This window comes from Lampris incognitus, chromosome 7 (genome assembly GCF_029633865.1).
Source record: "Lampris incognitus isolate fLamInc1 chromosome 7, fLamInc1.hap2, whole genome shotgun sequence".
Taxonomy (NCBI): domain Eukaryota; kingdom Metazoa; phylum Chordata; class Actinopteri; order Lampriformes; family Lampridae; genus Lampris; species Lampris incognitus.
The window spans coordinates 38034403-38051775 of NC_079217.1; the positions used below are offsets into that span (position 1 = coordinate 38034403).

Consider the following 17373-nt stretch of genomic DNA (forward strand, 5'->3'; position numbering starts at 1 on the left):
GATGGAAGATGATCTCTTTTTTTTATTTTTGATGTGTTAACATAAAGGAGTGACTTTGCTAATATTGTTGAACGATGTCATTGTAACATTTTCTTCTCTTGCTCAATAAAGAGCTGTTTTAAAATTAAAATTCTCTCTCTCTCCCTCTCTGTGTGTGTCTCTCTCTCTATATATATTTTTCTTCCGTTCTTTGAAGTTTGAAATTACAGTTTGAAAAAAAGGTCAGCATATTTATGAGGTTTTAATTAGAGATTATTGTTTGTTTGTTTTTGTTGTGGTTTTTTGTTGTTGTTGTTTTTTGTTTTTTAGGTTTTTGTTTTTGTTTTTTTTGTTTTGTTTTTTGAGGCAATAAACATAACCAAAACTCAGATGAGATTGTTAGTTCAAGAGAGCCTGGTGTTATTCCAGGGGTGGACTATCCTAATCTATAGAGAGGAAAATACTCCCACAGAGCTTGCCACTGTCAAATAATTGGGTATCATTTCATGAAGAGCAAATTAATTTTACTTTGGAGTCCATAAAAAACGTGAAATTATAAGAATAGATCAGGAATTTCTCTTGGGTCTTCGTGTGTGCGTGTGTGTGTGTGTGTGTGCAGCTGTATAAGTGTGTGCTAAACATGACTATGCTATTTGAATTGTAATCTATTCTTGCAGCCTACAGCTGCAGGTATATAGTTCCCTAAAACTCAGCTCTCTTTTGTGGGATTTGTGCATCCCCTGTTTACAGGGTTAAAGTGCTTTTGAAAGGCTGACCTTTCCAACATTGTTCCTCAAAGGTTGACCTATGACTAAGATTACAATTCTCCTCTTTCCCCTCTCCTGTCCTTTCACTGCTGACAGCTGGAGGCCAGGAGCTGTGAACTATGCCTGAGAGAGCCAAAATGTCGTTCGCACTTCACCATTGTGTGCTCTCCACCACTCGACTCTCCATCCCGTCCCAGCTCCTCTCCTCTCCACGTTTATTCTTTTCCTCTCCTGCTTTCCTCTGCTTTTCCCTCTTTCTGTCGGAGTCACTGTTTAGAGGTTGTGACAGGGTTATCAGTTGGGGAGCAGTTGTTTCCTCTCCCACACATTTCTACCAGTGCTATCTTGGATTAATGCATATGTCACACATCCTACTCAACCAATCAGCCTCACTCCAACCCGACAGCCCCCCGACACCCACCACCTCATCCTTTTGGTATTTGCAGCAGCCCAGTCGTTTTTTGTTTTTGTTTTTTGTTTGTTTGTTTTTTTGAGGGAAAAAATCCAATTGGATTCTTTGTCACCTCAATCTCGTTCCCTCCGCCCCAGCATCATTCCCTCCCTCCGTCCACCCATATCTGGAAAACACCACCTTCATTGTGGCATGGTCATTTGACTCCTACAATAACTCTGTATGGCTTCATTTAAAATGCTGTTTGGCAAGATCGCAGCTGTGTTGTCAGTTGGTATTACAGGGAAGTGTTACAACAGGCTACAGAGAGCAGGGATGTATTCTTTGTGTGTGTGTGTGTGTGTGTGTGTGTGTGTGTGTGTGTGTGTGTGTGTGTGTGTGTGAGAGAGAGAGAGAGAGAGAGAGAGAGAGAGAGAGAGAGACAGCAGGAAGAATGGAGAGTATTGCTGGGGGAATACTTTACAGACACAGCCTGATAATAACCTGGCTGGAGAAACAATCTGAGCGAGACAACAATATAATATTGTTTCTTGAGACAATACAGTCAGATGTGAAGAAATAAGATGGTTGTATTACGTCAGTGTTTCAGATATTATTCAGATTCACACATGAGCCTGTTTTGTTTTTGTTTTTTTGTTTTTTTTGTTTTTGGCTGATAGATGGTGTCCTGGGGACTCTTGTAAGGATTGCAGCATAGATTTCCCATGTGCTTGCTATAAACTGTGAATGTAAACCTCCCTGTTTAGCAAGGCAAGTTGCCAAAGAACATATTCCTCCTTTTACCACAAAAAACTGTGTGGAGGATCTTCAGGTTTGTGTGAGGGTCAACAGAGATCTTCCCAAATAAAGGTACAGGGGTAGCATTTAAATTCAATCTTTTTATAGAACTACCACCCTGCAAGCATTACAGTCAAGACTCAATTTGATAACTGTGGGGGGGGGAACTCATTTTGAGTATTTGTCGATCACATTAGCTCTAACTACTAGAGGAGCACTAGCGAAGTCTCATAAGCCACTGAATAACTTCAGAAGTTTTGTGAACTATTCTTCTCATTGACATATTGTCAGTAGTTTTTCGGTTATAGGAGACCCCATCACTTTCTCTGCAGTACAACTTTCCATGTCAGCCGGGGAATTTAAACTGATGATGTGCCAATCACAAGGATGATCCCCGAGCCCTCAGTCTGCAAACATGTCACGATGCAGTCATCTTTAAATTACTTATCTGCAGTCCAATATTCCGCTTTACTCCAGACTCTTGCTGTTAAAGTTTTTTTTTTCCTGTCATTGTTCAGCTGCCACATTCAAAGCACAATCTACTGTTATGCCATCAAACTGAAACCACACATTGCAGGTGCTGCCACAGAGAGAGAGAGAGAGAGAGAGAGAGAGAGAGAGAGAGAGAGAGAGAGAGAGAGAGAGAGAGAGAGAGAGAGAGAGAGAGAGAGAGAGAGAGAGAGAGAAGAGACTTATGTGTAGAGCTGTATATCAGTCACAGCCCAAAGGATGGTGACCAAATCCACATAGACCTGTTTTTATATTTTAATCTTTATCCTTTTTTATGTTAATTTAATGTTGGCATCTGTGTGTTGTGTTGGCCTAAGCTGTTTTCTTTTACTCTATTATTCATTTACCTCCTGATCCTGGGGAATATCTCTCCTGTCATGTCCCACTCTCGCACATGTCAGATTTGCTCTCCCGGTAACAAATGGGATTCCCAAATGGCCCCGCATGTTTCCCTCTGCTCTATACATCACTGTCTTTCTACCCCCTCACCGTACACCAGACTCATGCCTTTACATTGACCAATCAATAATAATGATCAATAACAACGGAACATTTTATTTTACCTTAAATCTGTACTCAAAGAACGACGACTTAGTAAAGGTTGTGCAGCTGATAAGAGGCATTTTTAAGCACAGTTAAAAACAAATAAGCTTGAAAATTGTTTTTTGTAAATCAAATTGCGGTTCTTTCACTTGGCCTCACTTAAAATAAGTACACGAGGCGGAAACATAAAAGTGTTGGATCGAGGAGACCATAAAGTGGGGGCAATTTTTTTTTTTTACATCCAGACAATTTTAGTGTATTACTTTATTCCATACTAAGAACACTTTAATCTAGTATACTAAAAATGGTAGTGATAAATGGTAGTAAAAGTGGGCGGCATGATGGCGTAGTAATTAGCGTGGTCGCCTCACAGTAAGAAAGTCCTGGGTTCGAGCCCCGGGGTAGTCTAACCTTGGGGGTCGTCCCAGGTCATCCTCTGTGTGGAGTTTGCATGTTCTCCCCGTGTCTGCATGGGTGTCCTCCCACAGTCCAAAGACATGTAGGTCAGGTGACTCGGCCATACTAAATTGTCCCTAGGTGTTTGTGTGTGTGTGTGTGTGTGTGTGTGTGTGTGTGTGTGTGTGGGCCCTGTGATGATCTAGCAGCCTGTCCAGGGTGTCTCCCCGCCTGCCGCCCAATGACTGCTGGGATAGGCTCCAGCATCCCCGTGACCCTGAGTAAGGATAAGCAGTTTGGATAATGGATAGATGAATTCTAAAAGTGGGTACTATGTACTATGGCCGTAGTATGGGTTTGGACACAACCATGGAGGCTTTTCTTAGACTTTGTAGACACCCTTTCTGATATTGATGACAGTCGATATCTTTCCTTTTCCCCTCTTTTGTGTTTATTATTTTCCCTTCCTGTGATTTTATTCATGAGGGTGTTGGAGAGATGGTCCTGGGTCAGTTGGGTATACTTGCAAGGGTGGGTTAGGGGACAAACGCAAAGAGTACCTGCAAGGGCGGGTTAGGGGACAAACACAAAGAGTACCTCCAAGGGCAGGTTAGAGGACAAACATAGAGAGACTTTTTAATTCATATTCTGTTTCTCTTCACAAAAAATTGAAAAAAAAAAGATTTTTGAAAAAACATTGTCAGGTAACTGATCTTTATTTTATTTATTTATTTATTTTGATGAACTACTTCCCAAAACTGCATTCAATGTACTATGCTCGGTCTTAGATTTATGATTCGGTATCACTACTGTAGATAGTAAATGTGAAAGTACTTTGTAAAGACCAACGCCCACCCAATAATTCTTATTTTGACAGTGCCAGCTTTCTACCCGAATGTACATGGACAGATCAATTTTTTTTTTTTTTTGGTATGGGGGTGAAAACTGTCTACATCTTTGGAAATCCATACCCAACCCCAGTTCAGAGCTCAAGCTGGAGTTAATAGTATGCCCATACTGCCCATAATTTTCTAAGACGATTAAAAAAACATATGGCAGTGCAGGATGGCAGGTTAACTTTGCTTACCCAGCAGAGACAGAGAAGTGAGGTCGTTTGCTGCTTATGTACTGTTTATGTCTGACTGGTCGTGAGTGGCTGTCTCACAAATTGACTCTTAATGATACTATGGGACATTCGAACTCATGCATGCACACACACACATACACACACCTTTGAAATTATGATTGAAAAAAATCCAGTTGCAGCTTATGGGAGTTGCATGAATAATGACAGTTGCAGTTTGTTATAATGCTGCACACTCTCATGATCATCGTATTTCTTAGTAATCGATCATTATTTATAATTCTCACCTTCTCATCTGCATATGTGATGCCTCATCCCACCCCATCCACCCACCGTTTGTGAAAACACAGTAATATATGCTCTCTTCATCCACCGTGATTGATTGTCTTTGGCTGCTGGCTTGGTTTAAAATTGAGAATGCACCTTAATTCAGTTGTTCTCTTTTACCAGAGATCTACCTCACTCACACACTCACTCACTCTCTCACTCACTCATTCACTCACTCATTCACTCACTCACTCACTCACTCACTCAGTCACTCACTCACACTCACTCACTCAGTCAGTCAGTCACTCACTCACTCACTCACACACACAGAGGCACAAACATATGTACCAACACACCTATACACACCCACCTTGAAGGAGTCTGTTATTTCTGTGTGGGAGATTAAGACGATAGAAGGGAGGAGTAGATGGCAATCTCAAAGCAGTGGCATGATTCCACACAGCATTCAGATGAAATCCTCTCCATCCCTTTGAACATCAGCGTCCCACGCACTGAACAAGCATGTGCACACTTCATTTTACCTCTGAATCTGAGCTCATGTATTAAAAACTAGTTTTGTAAAAACTCTGAGACTATTCAGGATCTGTGGCAAGCTTCCTCACATGAATGGAGACTATCTGTATTGAGCCTGGATCCCAGGGCAAGAGATTAATTTACTCATTTGGTTCCCAGGATGAAAAGTGAAAGAAACTTTGAGGGTTATAGCAGCAGGGGGAAATCATCTTTTCATCAAAATAAACTTACTGAAGCCCTTCCACGGGCAGATGAAAGTTTTCGCGATTTTGCATTTAATATACAATAAAGAAGTTGCATATGTAGCAAAACCTGGCTGGTTCATATACGGTCATAATTTTGTCATTGTTACTTTTCAGTTGCTGAAAATTTTACAAAACAATGTCTTCGGGTTTTTTTTCCCCCTTCTCTACCAGAAGCAAAAAATAAGTAAGCCTGTTAAATAGAGTTACGAAGGATCTTCACATGGCTACACTAGATTGGGCTCTGAATACACCTAAAATACTTATTTTCTTGTCTCTACAGTCCCAGCAAACATCTACAAAGTGTCAGAAGACATCACGGTGAACGAAGGCAGTAATGTAACACTCAGTTGTTTGGCCAATGGCAGACCAGATCCCGCCATCACCTGGCGGCTCCTTAACCCTTCAGGTAAGCATCAGTCAACAAAGATTCATGGTGGGCTGTGTCGCTTGAGTTGGCCGGCCATAGACAAACCAAAACCATCCGTTGTCTATGAGCTGATCAAGCCTGGAAGTCAAAACACAAATGGTGGGGGCATCTGGGTAGTGTGGCAGTCCATTCCATTGCCTAACAATACAGGGAAGGTGGTTCGAATCCTCGTGTTACCTCTGGCTCGGTTGGGTGTCCCTACTGACGCAATTGGCCGTGTCTGCGGGTGGGAAGCCGGATGTGGGTATGTGTCCTGGTCGCTGCAATAGTGCCTCCTCTGGTCGGTCAGGGCACCTGTTCAGGAGGTAGGGGGAACTGGGGGGAATAGCGTTATCCTCCCATGCGCTACGGCCCCCTGGTGAAACTCCTCACTGTCAGGTGAAAAGAAGCAGCTGGTGACTCCGCATGTATTGAAGGAGACGTGGTCATCTGCAGCCCTCCACGGATCGGCAGAGGGGGTGGAGCAGCGACCAGGACGGCTCGGAAGAGTGGGGTAATTGGATGGGTACAATTGACAGTTGGGGGGGTCAAAAAAAAAAACACAAATGGCATACATTGCGACTGCAATGTACAATCAAACTGTAATGGAAATGGTAATTGAGGCATGAGTTTGGAACAAATCTGAGCCATTCAAAGGATGATCCAGTTTAGCCTTTTGCAACCATTATCTGTGTCGAAGCTACACAGTATTGACTACCATGAGATTCATCACTGGCTAACAGTGTTTTATGGGGGCAAGTGGTGAAAACTCATGACTACGGTGAGAAGTATTTGTTTTAAGTGTTTGTATAAAAGACAACAGGTATACAGGTGCCATGCAATAGTGCAGCAAATGTTGATGTAGGTACGTGAAGGAGATTGTGGTAACAGTTGCTGGAAATATTGGTAGCAGTCATTCAATTCAGGTGACAGATAGAAGAAAAATATCTCCAACTGCTGATAAGCTTCTAGTGTGATGGATGGAGATGTTGCAGAGGGCAGCGTCTGAGTTTGATAAAAATCTCTTGCTGATTGAAAGTCTTCCTATTTGCAAGTCTTTATCAATCTCTGTGGTAGTTTATCAGTGCTGCAGACATGTTTTCTAAACTACATCTGTTTTCTGCACCCAGCAGCTGAACAACTTTGATAGGTGCATTCTCTCCTTTTGTCTGTTTGTGTATAGAAAATGGTTTGTACTGCCTAATCCTGTGAGCCATATGGATTTGGCTGGCTCCGCTACAGATCTGTGGCGAGGAAAATCTCCTTTCCATACACTAACTGCAGCACTTAAGAAGAGCCCCCAAGGCCCAGATGGCTCACATAATTGAGTATAGTCACCTTAGAGAGTTTAAAATTGGGGGGTTTTTTTGTTTTGTTTGTTTGTTTGTTTTCCTAAAGTTGCAGATGGGCGTAGTCATGCACAGAGGACTACTGAAGGGGGGAAATGTTTGATCAATAGTTGGTATTCAGGCCACTGTGTATTTGGCTGCATTGACTGTGCTTCTTTGTGCTATGTAAATTTCCCTCCATACGGTAGCTTTTCTTCTTTTCTTTTTTTTCTTAAAGAAGGAGTGGGAAGGCCACCCCTCCACAAGTCTTTTTGTTTTTACTGAGACTGCATGAAATGGTGAGAGGGAAACTGTTTGTCATCCCAAAAGCCATTTCACTGCCATGGCAGGACTGGATCCCAAAAGCCGTTGGGAGACATACACTACCGTTCAAAAGTTTGGGATCACCCAAACAATTTTGTGTTTTCCATGAAAAGTCACACTTATTCACCACCATATGTTGTGAAATGAATAGAAAATAGAGTCAAGACACTGACAAGGTTAGAAATAATGATTTGTATTTGAAATAAGATTTTTTTTACATCAAACTTTGCTTTCGTCAAAGAATCCTCCATTTGCAGCAATTACAGCATTGCAGACCTTTGGCATTCTAGCTGTTAATTTGTTGAGGTAATCTGGAGAAATTGCACCCCATGCTTCCAGAAGCAGCTCCCACAAGTTGGATTGGTTGGATGGGCACTTCTTTGAGCAGATTGAGTTTCTGGAGCATCACATTTGTGGGGTCAATTAAACGCTCAAAATGGCCAGAAAAAGAGAACTTTCATCTGAAACTCGACAGTCTATTCTTGTTCTTAGAAATGAAGGCTATTCCATGCGAGAAATTGCTAAGAAATTGAAGATTTCCTGCACCGGTGTGTACTACTCCCTTCAGAGGACAGCACAAACAGGCTCTAACCAGAGTAGAAAAAGAAGTGGGAGGCCGCGTTGCACAACTGAGCAAGAAGATAAGTACATTAGAGTCTCTAGTTTAAGAAACAGACGCCTCACAGGTCCCCAACTGGCATCTTCATTAAATAGTACCTGTTAGAGCCTGTTTGTGCTGTCCTCTGAAGGGAGTAGTACACACCGGTGTAGGAAATCTTCAATTTCTTAGCAATTTCTCGCATGGAATAGCCTTCATTTCTAAGAACAAGAATAGACTGTCGAGTTTCAGATGAAAGTTCTCTTTTTCTGGCCATTTTGAGCGTTTAATTGACCCCACAAATGTGATGCTCCAGAAACTCAATCTGCTCAAAGAAGTGCCCATCCAACCAATCCAACTTGTGGGAGCTGCTTCTGGAAGCGTGGGGTGCAATTTCTCCAGATTACCTCAACAAATTAACAGCTAGAATGCCAAAGGTCTGCAATGCTGTAATTGCTGCAAATGGAGGATTCTTTGACGAAAGCAAAGTTTGATGTAAAAAGAATCTTATTTCAAATACAAATCATTATTTCTAACCTTGTCAATGTCTTGACTCTATTTTCTATTCATTTCACAACATATGGTGGTGAATAAGTGTGACTTTTCATGGAAAACACGAAATTGTTTGGGTGATCCCAAACTTTTGAACGGTAGTGTATATACATCTAGAGATGGTGGGGGGGCCAGGGGTTTCACTTCATTTGTGGACATGCTACTGTAGGTGCTGTTGTATTGTTTTCATTTTGCAGGTGTTTTCTCCTCCCAAATCCTTTTTTTTTTGTCAACACATTCAGAGGAGTGTTGGGGGACGGCTGAGGGAGATAATGATGTCTGGCAGCATGTGGTTTCACAGACTTGCTGCCTCGCCTGCCTAGATGACATATCTGCAGCTATTACCTGGTTTGGCCGTCAAACTTATTGTGGGGGATGTGTACTCACACAAAACACATTCTTATTCATATCCGCATCCATACCAGTGTGCACAAATGAATGCAAATGTAAAGATACTTTCGCGCATATAGATAAATCAATACACACACACATATACACACACACAATTTAAACTGAGTCAGGGTGTGTGAGACAGCACACCTGCAGATCAATGGCAGACAGCTGCTGGTCATTCATTACCAGGGTACAAAGGAGTGAGGTCTATTCACTGTTAAGCTCCCAATAGTTTTATTCTCTTTTTAAGGCAACGCTTCGATCTGTAAGATCTTCCTCAGTCAAATGCGAAAGAGAAAAAGGCTCAACAGGCAAATAATGACCATCTTTGTTTCACTGTGAGCTATGACTCTTCTAAGATTAATTTTCCCTATCTTTTGATTTTTAAAGATTGCGATGGACTTAAAGCTGATCTCTATAGAAAGCTCAGTCAAAAACATTATCTTATATGGTAAGTGTTCATCCTACTCTCTAAAAAGGAGTCTGCCTATTAGTCAATTTAACAGGATACGGTGTATTTGCTGTTCCGACCAAGATTGCAGTCTACAAAGCTCTGTTCTGACTCAGAGGTTCAGAGAACGAGAATATGCAGAGCTGGATTCAAAATGCTGCTGACAAATTTAAAAATGTTTATCAATATGAATGTCTCAATAGCAAATGCAGTACACCAGTAGATGATAGATTTTCATGTATTTTACAGTTTTCCCCGTTGGAGAAACAGTTTGAAAACATCGTGAGAAAAGATTGGTACATTTTGAGTTCAGGCCCCAATCTTAAGAAATCCTTTCAAGACCCCACCCCCCCCACCCCACCCCCACATTTCATTTATAAATGCTCACCTCACATACATGGATGTAAGGTTTTGATGGTGGAATGTCTTACTTAAGTGAAGGAGTTCAATTATCTCGGCGTCTTGTTCATGAGTGAGAGTAGAATGACGCAGGAGATTGACAGGCGGATTGGTGCAGCATCAGCAGTAATGCGAACATTGTACTGGACCATTGTGGTGAAGAGGGAGCTGAGCCAGAAGGCAAAGCTCTCAATTTATCAGTACATCTTAATTCCAATCCTCACCTATGGTCATGAGCTTTGGGTAGTGACCGAAAGGGTGAGATCGCGGATACAAGAATAATTTTGGAGGAGACATTTTGCATTCCGACTGTGACACTTATGGTCATGTTGTCTGTTTGGTTGTCAAGGTTAATAATATAATTTTGATTGCTGTCAATATCGATGGTTTCAATTCTAAAGAGGGCAATGATCAGCTACTTGATTCTTTGGAAGGTAGACTGGCTTATTGGTTAATTAAATTTCCCGATGCTTACTTACTGATAGGGGGTGACTTCAGTGTCGTTATGGATGAGGTTAGTGATACAGGACCTCCAGGTCGTCTCTCAAATCCAATTCTACCTTAAAGCTACTTATGAAAAGGTTTGACTTAATATGGAGGGATAAATTTCCAAATAGTAGGATGTACACCTGGAGCAATAAAGACTGCTCCAGACGGTCACATATAGACTTCTGGCTTGTCTCTAAAACTTTAAATAAAGACTATTACAGTCAATATTTTAACAACACCATTAACAGATCACAGAGCTGTAACCATTAGTATTAATTTTTTCCTCTGGTGAATATGGGTTTAAAAAAATTATCCTACTGGAAAATGAACAGTTCCATATTAAATCACAGCAGTGTAAAACAAGAGCTGGAAAATCGTATTACTCTCTACTGAAACAAAGCTCAAAGGGAAGGATTTTTTGGAACTAATTGGGAGCTCCTTAAATTTGAAATTTTTAAATACTTGAGGAATTATGGCAGCCTGCTAGCTAAATCCAGACGAATCTCAGAAGAAGAGATTATTTCAGAAATCACACCCCTGTCTAATGTCCCACCAGAACATTTATCTGAAGAGGAGCGATTAAAATTAGCTGAGTTACAAAGCAAATTAGATGACATGTATAAAATGAAAGCTGAGGGAGCTTTTGTAAGATCTAGGCAGAAATGGCTAGAGCAAGGTGAGCAGATGTCTGCATATTTCTTTAATTTAGAAAATCACAAGCCAAGTATAATTCTGTCCTGCTGTTGAATATTGCAGGAATGGTTACTGATAATAAAAAGAATATCTCAAGTTTTATATGACTATTATTCTTCTTTATAAAAATCTAAGTACAATGGGGATATGTTATGTCAACATTTTCTAAATGTTTGGATGGTGTAAATTCAATTAGCCAGGAGGATTAGTTAATTTGTGATTCTCCAATTACTCTGAATTTTTATAAGCTTTTTTTCTGGGTTGCTAGCACCATTCCTTTTGAATGTATTTTTAGAGAACATTGCAAAAAGAAACAAAACAAAAAAAACACGTCCTACCAGCATGACACAGGGTGTAATTTGTCTAATACCTAAACCAAAAAAAAAAAGTGCTTATAACTGACAACTGGAGACCCATTAGTTTACTCAGTAATGATTATAAACTGTTTACTATTGTGTTTGCCATGAGATTTAAAAGTGTTCTGGACTCAATTATAGATGAAAATCAATCTGGATTTATGAGGTACAGACATATTTCCAACAATATAAGACTGGTTTTTGATCTTATTGATTATTCTGAATTGATTAGTTGCAACAGTTTTATACTTGTTCTTGACTTTTACAAAGCCCTTGATACAACTGGGCACCCCTTCATTTTTTATTGTCTTGAAAATTTTGGATTTGGAACATACTTTTGCAATGCAGTGAAAATCCTCTATGCAAATGGAACAGCTCTGTGAAATTAAATGATGGTACTACTCAAAGTTTCTGCCTAGAAAGAGGCATATGCCAAGGCTGTCCGGTCTCTGTTTACCTCTTCCTTATTGTTGCAGAAGCCTTTTGTAAAATCAGGTAACTTAGAAAGTGTCTCTATTGCAGGTAGAAATATTTTATTAAGCCAACTGGCAGATGATACAGCTTTGTTCTTGAAAAATGCTCTGCAGGTAAAGCCTGCAATCAAAATTATTGATGTATTTTCAAAAGCTTTGGGTCTCTGTCTAAATTTAAACAAATTTCAGTTATTTGCTTTAAAAAGCTGTGACGTAACCTCTATTGATGATATACCGGTCAAGGAAAAGGTTAATTATTTAGGCATTCTTGTAACCAAGGATCAACAAGACAGATGCACTCTTAATTTTAGTCTAATGATTAAAAAAGCGGAAAATAAATTTAATTGCTGGTTACAAAGAGATCTGTCCTTGAAGGGACGTGTCCTCCTATCGAAAGCTGAAGGTATTTCTAGGCTTGGTTATGTTGCATCCTCTCTTTTCCTTGATAACAAAATTGCCAAAAAAATTGACCAGTTCCGATTTAATTTTTTTGTGGAAAAATTGTATACATTACATCAGAAAATCTGTAAGTTATCATTCATTCATTTAGTCAGTCATCATCAGCCACTTCTCCGGGGTCGGGTCGCAGTGGCAGCAAGCTAAGTAGGGCACTCCAGACGTCTCTCTCCCCAGCAACGCCGTTATCAATTCTTGCAAAAATGGCGGTCTTGACTTTTTGGACTTCTCTACCTTGAACAATGTGTTTAAGATTAACTGGTTAAAGCATTTTTTTTTAAAAAATGACTCCTCCATGTGGAACTTTATTCCCAAATTTGTTTTTTACCAAAGTGGAGGGCTCCCCTTCCTACTGGTATGCAATTATAAAATAAATACAATACCAGTGAAACTGTCAAATTTTCACAAACAGGCTGTATTGGCATGGAAATTAATTTATAAGCACAATTTCTCACCACAACATTATTATATCTGGAATAATGGGGATATCTTATATAAAAATAGGAGTATATTTCTGAAGAATTGGTTTGACAGAAACATCTTTTGATGAGTCAACTGATTACCCTGGAAGGCCGTCGTATGAACTACAGTGAATTCATATCTCGTTTCAATTTTCCTTTCACAATTAAGGAATTTGCTCTAATAATGGGGGCTATTCCTAATGGTTTATAATTTTGTGCAAGGGTTGTTTATTTCAAGAAATTGTTCCTTTGATTAATCCTGCTGATTCTCTTTGTGGGAAAATGTGTTTCACACCATCCTGTAAAAATAATAACAATGCTATTCACTCTTTGTTTCAGAGTGAGGTTGTCATGAAGCCTTGTGTCACTACTTACTGGAGCAACTTTTCTAATATTCCTTGGTCAAAAGTGTGGTCATTGACTCACAAAATTTTTACATAAATTTTGCCCTGCAACACATTTTCTCAAGAAATTTAAGGCTGATATAAATATAAATTGTTCTTTTTGCTCAGCTCTTCCAGAAACTGTGCCCCATCTTTTTTGGCATTAGTAATATTCTGGGACTCTATGGAAAGATGTTTCAGAATTCATTAGTGACATGTTATACATGGATTTTGCATTGTTTTATGAGTATATTATTTTCTGATTCTTTGCCTAAGACAATAAATGTGAGGAAAGAGCATATATCATAAATCTATTGATTGTTCCAGCTAAATTCTATATACATAAGTGCAAGTTTACAAACCAAAGACCCCTTTTTATTGTTTTTTATAAAGGTTTTGGACAGTACCTAAAAGTATTAATTATAGTGCCAATAAAAAGGCCCAAAAAACTGTAATGGCATGTATTCACTGTAAAATATATGTGTAAATGAATTGTGATCTTAAAGGTTTTTCTTTTCTTTTCCTTTTAATATCTTTATTTTTTATTTGGCCTACCCCCCTGGCATGTTTGTTTGCACTGTAGTCATTCATGTTGTAAAAATGGGACATGTGTACAATTTGTTGTCAATTAGCCAATAAAGGGAAGAAAAACAAACAACCATTGGTAACTGAAACTGAACTGATCATGTTGCTTATCCGTTATCCCCTGAGCTGCTCAACTCATGCAACCACTGTATGAGGCCCTGAAAGGCAAGGCCACCAAACACACTGTGGACTGATCCGCGGAGAGGGACAAGGCATTTGTGGACACTAAGATTGCTCTGGCTAATGCATCAATGCTGGTGCACCCATCACCCAAGGCTCTGATCGCCATTACCACAGACGCTTCGGACTACACGTCGGGGCAGTGCACGAGCAGTGAGTGAACGGCGCTTGGCAGCCTCTTACTTTCTTCAGCAGACAGTTGCTCCCTAGCGAACAGAAGTATAGCACCTTCAATCGGGAGCTCCTCACTCTCTACCTCACCGTTCGACACTTCCGTTCCCTGCTGGAGGCCTGCCAGTTCACGGCATTTGTGGACCACAAACCGCTGACGTTGACCAATGATGGCCAAGGTGGCTGAGCCTTGGTCCACCCACCAGCAACGACAGCTCTCCTACATCTCGGAGTTCACCATGGACATACAGCATGTTGCTGGCAAAACCAACCTCATCACCCACTGCCTCTCCCGGGTCATTGCAGGGGCCATCCACTTGGGTCTTGACTATGCCCGAATGGCAGCACACCAGATCACTGACCTAGACATGCAGGCTTTCAGGACGGCTGTCACAGGGCTGCAGTTAGAGGACGTGGCTTTCAACAATGCTGACACTAAGCTGCTGTGCGACGCCTCCATGGGTCAGCCCTGACCTGTTATTCCCACTGGCTGGAGTCGCCATGTTTTCGACGCTGTCCATGGCCTCTCCCACCCTGGCAAGAAGCCATCTCAAAGACTAGTGGCGGCCAAGTTCATCTGGCACGGGCTCAAAAAGGATGTGAGAGACTGGGCTGACACATGCATGGAGTGTCAGCGCTTTAAAATGTACCGCCACACCAGAGCCCCCCTGGCACAGTTCCCGGTGCTCAAATGGAGGTTTGACCATGTAAACATGGATCTAGTGGGCCCCCTGCCCCCCTCCCACAGTTTTACTTACCTCCTCACCGTGGTGGAGAGGACCACTCGATGGCCAAAAGCCGTCCCACTGTCATTGACGAAGTCCACCGACATAGCCCTAGCATTTATCAGGACCTGGGTCGCCCAGTTCGGCATCCCATCTGACCTCTCCTCAGACTGGGGGTCACAGTTTGTGTCTGAGCTCTGAACACAGTTGCAGAGAGCGTAGGGGTGAAGCTGCACCGCACCACCACGTACCCCCCAGAGGCCAGTGGGTTGTGCAAGCAGTTTCAAGGCCACTCTTCGGGCCAGAATCAAGAATAGCAGCTGGGTCAACAGGCTCCCGTGGGTCATGCTGTGCCTCAGGACCACCCCTAAGGAGGACCTCCAGTCCTGGTCCGTTGATCTGGTTTACAGACAGCCGCTGCAGGTCCCAAGGGATTTCATCCCCAACACCACAGCTCCCTGGTCTGCAGCCCATCAACGGACCATGCTCCTGGATTATGCCAGAGCTTTCGCACCGGTCCCCACTTCGCAACATGGCCTCCCACAGTCTCACATCCCTGCAAGTCTGCAGTCGGCAGAATATGTTTTCATCCGCCACGATACCCACTAAAACAGCAATGAATTAACAAAAGCACAGCATCACCTCTGCAGCATTTGCCACATTAATGATTGTACAGTCCGTCAACACATCATCAATCCTTGAAGGAGTCAGCAGGTGACCCATTGTACAACTCAAACCTGGAAACCAAAGAGATGTCCCTAAATGAATAATATTGGTACAAACAGCTAAACATCCAGAATTGCTTTCGTATTTTGGTATTTTGCTTTGGGACAACAGTTTATCCACAGAGGTTCCATGACATACCTTAATCAGGCTGGTCTGACAGATTAAATAGATGTGAATATTCTTTACCAGGTTCATTTAGGAAAGCATTTTTGGGAACGTCTTTGCTGAATATGCTGGTGCCTTTTTTGTTATATCTATGATTTTTTTTTTTTATCCACTTATAGAAAAGAAAGAAGAAATGGCAAAATATGTACAGGTAGACAGTGATTTTTTTCTTTACAGCATAATCATTGTTTGTGAAAATAAAATCAGGCCTATGGAGTGCTATGTAGTCAAACCGCTTTTCCAGTATAAGGCTAATTGTTCCAATTCATGATTGACAGATGCTGTTATCCTCTCCATTTTATAGATGTCCATTGTAATTTCCATCCATGTGTTAAAAGTTGGGCTCTCCTGTGATAACTGTTTCCTGGTAAGAGTCTTTTTACCAGCCACCAGCATTATATCATTAAATATTTATCTCCTTTCAACCATTCTTGGGGTATATACCCAAAATATATGGTCTTACTATCTAGAGTATTTCACATTTAAAAATGTTTGTAGGGTATTGTGTATCGCTGTTCAATAGTCTTTGATAACAGGGCAATCGGAGTCTCGTTTGTTATCCAAATTAACCAGGCAAATCACTCCACCAACTAAGAACGGCCATGCACTACCTCCAATAGAATCGAGAAAGAGTTATCAATCTCTTAATCCTTTCCGTGTCCGGGCCAGATGAGCTTCCCAGTAATGAGTCAAATTAAGTGTCAGGCTCCACTCCTGGTGGTGCCCTTCCTTTTTAAATTTCAGCTTTGCATCCATACTCCCCCCAGAACCCAAAGACTTTGGTTCCCCAGACGCTGCCCGGCGGGTCGTGTGTATAATGACGCCAGATTGCTAGTCGGCATCATTATGGTCAGAAATACGACGGTATCTGATCTGAAAATCAACAATCAATGTTAGTTGGCTATAATTTTGTGCGATTATGTTCTGTCACTGCATTGATGCAGAATTGCCCACATTGCAATTCATCTGAGAATCAAGAAATTTCCACACCTCTAGTGGCTACTGAGATATACGACCAGCAGGAAGAAGCACAACAACCGAATGTTAGTAGAGATTTATCTTTTACTGATTTAGTGCATTACAAACAGATACACTTACAGCATTGGAGAGAGACACAGGTTACCCTCCACCCACAACCAGGATAAAAACAAATTGGCATCCACCCATTGTATAAATGCACTAAAATCAACCAATGCAAATATAAAAAGAGGTGGTGTCTACAACAAAAGCCGCAATTAATATACTGTGGTGAGCCGCATGAAAGAATGAATCAAGAGACAGATCTCTTTTCAATCGCAACTCCCGTCCCCCATACACCGTACAACCCTGGGAGTGCTCTTTTATTTATACACCGGCCAGAACCAAAAAACAACATAACGATGCCCCCCCTCCCCGATATCGCAACTGGCAACATAGTCTAAGTCACAGTCCTAAGGTCAGTCAGTTAGTAACAGTCAGACTCAGTCCGAGTCAAACCCCAAAATAAACATTACAATAACCAAAACATGAACACAACATTTAAATACATAAACCATAACAAACAAA

General features: G+C 41.2%; 1 protein-coding gene across 1 annotated transcript in view; it reads left to right on the top strand.

The window, feature by feature from the left end:
• lsamp (limbic system associated membrane protein) overlaps positions 1-17373 on the top strand; it is a 348196-nt gene that overhangs the window by 291834 nt on the left and 38989 nt on the right. Inside the window, exon 4 of the mRNA XM_056283373.1 lies at positions 5795-5920. Within this exon, the coding sequence (XP_056139348.1) occupies positions 5795-5920 (126 nt within the window). The remainder of the gene's footprint in view (positions 1-5794; positions 5921-17373) is intronic.